General features: G+C 40.8%; 1 protein-coding gene across 1 annotated transcript; it reads right to left on the minus strand.

The window, feature by feature from the left end:
* Positions 1–4,367: 4,367 nt before the first annotated feature.
* LOC110686551 (protein MAIN-LIKE 1-like) lies at positions 4,368–5,832 on the minus strand. The gene is made up of 3 exons (XM_021863168.1): positions 5,103–5,832; positions 4,552–4,697; positions 4,368–4,469 (listed from the first exon to the last, which is right to left on the minus strand). Exons 1-3 carry the CDS (start codon positions 5,830–5,832, stop codon positions 4,368–4,370), a joined length of 978 nt encoding a protein of 325 aa, XP_021718860.1.
* Positions 5,833–6,342: the final 510 nt, after the last annotated feature.

Consider the following 6,342-nt stretch of genomic DNA (forward strand, 5'->3'; position numbering starts at 1 on the left):
TGGGAAGATGCCATACTTCCCATCATGTAACATTTCTCCATCTATTCCATATAATGGCTTCCCTATAATTGCCATGAACATGGCCTTCAGCTTGAATCTTCTTGACTGAACTGCCATGTAAGGATCCTCCTCACTTGGCAGTAGATAAAACCTCCTTTTATCAGGGTTCAAGTAGAACCACTTCTCATCACAGTGTATGACATTCCTCATGTCAACAAATGTGGGGTCCTGATTTCCTGTAAATGGATTTATGTGTGACGAAATCCATCTAAGTCTGGCCACCTTATGGTCTGGTGACAGTGCTGGCTTGTTGCAGGCTGTGTGTGTTCTTAGCCTTCCTCTCCTCTTCAAATTGTGAACTGTGCTATGACTGATCTTCAGTGGTCCAACATAGCTCCTTTTAGTCTGTCTTAAATGTAATGGGACTGACTATAGAATTTCATCAGAAATTTCCATTGGCTTTCTCCCTATTCTGCCAATTTTTTTAGTCCTGACATCAATTAAGTCCCCTTCTTCCAGCTGTTTCTTTATATCTGTGAATATTCTTGTTATTGTTGATTTGTGTACGTTGAATTGAGTTGATAACTGCTTCAAGTGACCCCTAGGTAATATGCCATTGTTCATTTTCACCAATATTGCATCTACGATTTGCCTTTTCTTTTGCATTGGCAGTTGCTTCCTGCATACAATTTGTTGTTGCATTTGTTGGGGTTGTTGTTGCATTTGTTGTGGTTGTTGTGTCATTTGTTGTGGTTGTTATTGCATTTGTGAGCCATCAACCTCACCTTCACTGTCATCTTCTGATTCATACCCCCAAAAGCCTGCATCCTGCATTTCTTCTTCTTCTTCTTCAAACCACAACTCTGCCATCTGTTCTTCATTTAGTATGTGTTCAACATCGAAAAAAACAGAATCACCATACTCTGCCATGTGTTTGTGTTAATCAGCACAAGGAGATGATGATGAGGGGCCTGCTGATTTTTGCTGGGGTGAAGATGAAGATGACCCAGATGTCCTTCAATGACAGCAGAGCAGCCTTTTTTTTGTAAATCTTTGAACAGTGTAGTTAGTGTGTAATTAACCTAACCGTAGGGGTGAACTAGAAATCTGTAATTTTTTGGGATGAAACTCTGATTTTTGCTGGAATGTTTCACCCAGCTGCTAACATTAATGGCTGTAATGAATTTATTGACAATGGAGGCTGCCTTTATAGCCTCATTAAATGTTGAAATTGTGGGGGCAAAGTCGAAATGGAGACTGATTTTATAGCCTCCATTGAAATTTAAAAAAAATTTCAGTTTGGCAGATTTTTTTTGAAAAATTGGGGGGAAACAAATTTTACATGGAAAATTTGAGTACTTTAGTTTATGGTAGATTTAATTGAGGGGAAAAATTTGGCTTTGTACTTTTGGCCAGTTTTTCCCACCAAAATACTATGTGGGTGGCCACACTTTCTCTCTCCTTCTCCTTTAATTAAACCCACTCACTTTTATTAATCTTTGCCTTTCAATCTTTTGTTTCGTGAACCGCAAAAAGCTTGAAAGTTGCACATAAAAAAAAAATCGGAGGTAGTATTAGTTTATGTTAATGTTAGTTAATATTAGTTAATGTTAGTGTTAGTTAATATAAGTTAATGTTGTGATGTTAGTTAATGTTAGTGTTAGTTGATGTTAGTTAATATTAGTTAATGTTATGATATTGGTTAATGTTGTGATAAATTGTGATATTATTGTTATTGTTATTGTTATTGTTGTTATTGTTATTGTTATTGTTATTGTTATTGTTATTATTATTATTATTATTATTATTATTATTATTATTATTATTGTTATTGTTATTATTATTGTTGTTGTTTTATAAATATTGTTATTAATATTATAATTAAAATAATAATATTGGAGTGTTTTGTGTGTTTTCTTTTATTTTTATAGGATTCGGAGTTTGAAGAAGGCGGTGACGATGTGCATTATAGTGCGAATTTTGTCACAGACACGTTTTTTCCAATATTTGATGATGTAGTTAAATGGGCGGATGTTGTTGCCATAAATTTGGGATTTATTTTGGTTAAATCGTCTTACAACAAAACCAGAGAGGTCGACCTTATCGATATTTGAGATGTGATCGGGGATGAAAGAGCAAGCCGAGAGATCTTGAGAACGCAATTCGGAAGGATACAAAAACCAAAGCTAATGGTTGTCCTTTCTACATCAAGATATATTACGAGTTCTTCACCGATAGTTGGAAGATCCGGGCAAAAAGTGATGCAACTGGGACCAATAACCATCCAATGATTGTGTATCAGGAGGGTCATCGTAAAATTAGTTGCTTGAGCCCGGATGCGAAGAAGGTTGTGCGTGACATCACAAAGTCCAAAGTTGCACCGCGTAACATCATAGCGACTATTGCAGAGAAATTTCCTGATGATCATCCAAACATCAGACACATTTACAATTGCCAGAATGACTTGAGAACGGAGATGTCTGATGGGAGAGGAGTTGTTCAGCAATTTCTTCATTTAGCGAGACAGAGTCAGTATATTTACTAGGTCATGTATGATGATCTCGGCATTCTACAGCATGCGTTTATGGTGCACCTAATCACGGTAAACATACTACGCACGTACCCACATGTGATTGGTATGGATTCGACTTACAAGACCAACCGATACGGGATGCCGTTCTTTGAGATAGTTGGTGTGACACCGACAAATCAGAATTTCCTCGTCGGTTATGTGTTCATGCGCAACGAGTGCACGACAAGCTATCGGTGGGTTTTGCAGAGATAAAGAGAGTTGATTGGGTATGATAAGGAACCCTCGATATTTTTGATAGACCGTGAGCTTGGCCTCTGTGCGGCATTGAGAGAAGTGTTTCCAGGGACGCCGCATTTATTTTTTCGATGGCACATTACAAAGATGTGGAGGCTCGGGTCACTGATATTTTCAAAAACAAGAGGATCGGTGCGAGTTTCAAAAACGGCAAATGGAAACGTATCATGGATGCTGTAATCGAGGAAGATTATAATGCTGCTGTAGATACAATGAAAGCTCGCTGGGCAAGTTATCCGGCAGTGATTAGTTATGTTGAGAGAACATGACTTTGTCATAAAACTAAATTTGTGATATTTTGGACGAACCAAGTTCTTCACTTAGGTAACACGAGTACTTGCAGAGTTGAGAGCCAACATTCGGCCGTGAAGATGTGATTTGAATCTTCTACAGGTTCGTTGTTATTATGTTGTAGTTGATGTATTTACTTCTTTTTAGTTATTTTAATTATAAATCATAACGGTTTTTTTTATAATTTTAATCAACGAAATGTTCTTTGGATACCGTATGGGCCTGAGTACATTGTCATATTGGTAATCAGATCATTGCAATTCATAATGGTTTGGAGGCGTCTAGGTCGAAGATTGGTGAGAAGTACAAACAATTGCCACTATCACGTATTAGCGGCAAGGTGTCTCAGCATTGTTTGAAAGTTCTCAATGACACGTATTTCATCTTGTAGCGTACTAATAACTGAACATTAATTTTGTGTAGAAGTAGAAGATCCATGTGACATCAGCCAATGCAGATATTTGCACTTGCTTCTAGGACCGATGTTGCCCTACATCACGGCACGGAAGGATGTCATTGGTGATGGTAACTGTGGCTTTCATTGTGTGGCCGACTTCTTCTTCGGTGATCAAGCGCAATGGTTTGACGCTCGGGAAATAATAGCAAATGAGGTCGCCGCTCATCCATTCTTGTACGAAAGGATTTACGGGATTGGAAGGGTTCGGATGAATGTGGAATGTATTCGATGGGATGGTGGGGCGGTTGATTCACGGCATTGGATGGTTGCAATTCAAGATTTATTTCCTATTGCTACTTGGTTCAACGCAAGGGTTATTATTCTTGGTGTAGGCACCATACCAACCTGCTACTACCCATGCCTCACGATTTACCGTTGCGGGCACGAAACACGGTCAGGGCACCCGCTCGAGAGTTTGTGATCGCTACAGTTGGGGGGTCACATTTCATCCGTATTGATCTTGCAGAAAATTCACCTCTTCCCTCAATTGCAGGATGGTGGACCGAGCACCACGAGCCAAGTGTTGACGGATGAGATCAGTAATATGAAGTTAGAAGGAACATGTGGGATGAATTAATTAGGCAGTGAAATCATTTATGTACTTTCACTTAGGTTGAACAGTTGTAGCTATGTAATATAAAACAATAAAAGTAATTAAACAAAGTTTCAACAAAACCAAATATGATAGTGTCTAATTCTTAAATTACATGCCGAATATAAAATAGTGTAAAACAATGAGTACAAGTAATATAAAACTAAAAGACAAGTAATTTACAACCCCATCATCTCCTTCTAGTCAACTATCAGCTCCTCAGTCATTGCCCTTCTTTCACGCGAAATGTTGGGATACTCGTCCAGTGCTCTTCGGTGAATCTCCATGGACCGACCCATCCACTGCAAATAAGAGAACAACATATTATAGAAATTACAATTTTTGGAAGTGGTATTTATAGTATAATAAAACACAGCTACTTACATAGTCAGTGTTAGTCCTCTCAGGTAGTCTGGTACTCCCATCTGTTGACCCACCAAGAAAAAGACGAGGATGAGAAAATCGGTATAGCCACTGCATGTAACCAGGAGCGACCGTAGGAGCTCCACCACTAAGTCTTGTGAGGGCACCTAAAACAACACTGAAAGACAAACCAGGGACAAACCGAGTCCACATAAAAAATGTCATCTCGGTTGGAAAGTCTACCCGATACATCTTTAAGTTCGTCGGTCTCTTGGCCTTCTAAGGCCTGATAATGGTCCTTGGAATGTCCTGCACGAATCCAAGTTGTCGAGCCACTCGATCAGGCATGTATGGCTCAATGATGCTACGATACTGGATTTAGCCAATAAATAGAGTGGCTGGCACGCTTCGTGTAGTTACAACTCCGTACGATAGTCAGTTAACCTCATTGTCAGTCAACTGATCCAATCTAGCACGAAAAGCGAGGAGGCGCTCCATGCTCTTGTTAGGGCATCACGATCACACATCCCAAGCAGACGCACGAGGAATACTAAGCTCCCTCGTCAACGTACCCTGCTGAGGCCTGAAGCATGGAAAGTACTCGTAGATCCACGGCTGCAGAAGCGTGAGACAACCAGCGATTGAATCGACATCTTTTCTTGATGCCGTACCCAACTGCCGATACAGATATGCTAGAGCAGCCGAACCCCAAGACAACTCATTAATCGGAAAATCATCAACAACAAGCTCGTTGAGGAAGGACGGATGAGTACGGTTACCACTCTTGTCCAAAAACAGACATCCGCCCAGTACTAACCACATGTAGGCACTGTAATGGACACTGAAGGGCCTCTGTGCCTCCAAGGTCGAGTCCATAATCCTCTCGGTCAGCACCCCACTACCCTGCCAAATGGTTTTAGTACCGCACTTCTCATTAAGCTCTTCTGCAGTCATGTCCATGGTAACCGAGCACGCGTCCCGTATGACGTCCGTGCTAAGATTAGTGGAAACCATGGAACCATCAACACGAAGCCCAAGAATATGGTACACATCGTGCAACATGATCGTGATCTCCCCAAATGGCATATGAAACGTGTTCATATCTGGCTGCCATCTCTCAACAAAAGCAGAAATCAACGGCCAGTCAAAACGCCTAAACATGATCCCGGGTAAGTGAGACAGACCACTACCATCAACCAATTTTAGGTGCTCCTGTGCAAGACGACCTCGCCAGGTAACCAATTTAGAACACAAATGTGTCCTGCTCAAACAGCGCAAAACATTACGTCCTGCCCGCCCCATATATATGCAGCCACGTGACCACCAAAACTAGGGATAACAGTACCATCCTTAGGACCACCTGGCATCAGCTGCTGCACTACCCATGTCTTTGCTGAGCTGGTAGAAGGCTAACTCGCTTGACTACTACTAACAAATCTCCCATGATGACCCCTATACACCGTATGATAATCCTGAGGGTCATACTCTTCATCTCGATCAGCCTGACTTGCCCGCACTTCATCCTCATCGTCAGATGTAGGCACTCCACTCGACGAGTACATGGGGAGGCTCCCTTGTGACTGATGCTCCCCTAACCAAGTACCAGGAGACCCATATTGCTGCTCATGATGATACGGTGCCCCCGTATTTATTGAACGACCTGACTCCCTCCTAATAGACGCATTCAAACATCTTGATATTGCATGACGAGCACCCGAACCCTCAATCTACATTAAATAAGTACAAAATCAAATATCAGTATTAATTACTAATAATAATAATTTTAATCGGTTATTAAAAAAATTAATCACG

Source organism: Chenopodium quinoa, unplaced genomic scaffold (genome assembly GCF_001683475.1).
Source record: "Chenopodium quinoa cultivar QQ74 unplaced genomic scaffold, ASM168347v1, whole genome shotgun sequence".
NCBI classification, from domain to species: Eukaryota; Viridiplantae; Streptophyta; class Magnoliopsida; order Caryophyllales; family Amaranthaceae; genus Chenopodium; species Chenopodium quinoa.

Coding starts and splice junctions, on each gene's coding strand:
- LOC110686551 (XM_021863168.1), bottom strand. CDS start 5,832: ATGGGGCGGGCAGGACGTAATGTTTTGCGCTGTTTGAGCAGGACACAT. Junction 4,698..5,102: donor ATGCTTCAGGCCTCAGCAGG/GTACGTTGACGA, acceptor GTGTTGTTTTAG/GTGCCCTCACAAGACTTAGT. Junction 4,470..4,551: donor AGAGGACTAACACTGACTAT/GTAAGTAGCTGT, acceptor TCTTATTTGCAG/TGGATGGGTCGGTCCATGGA.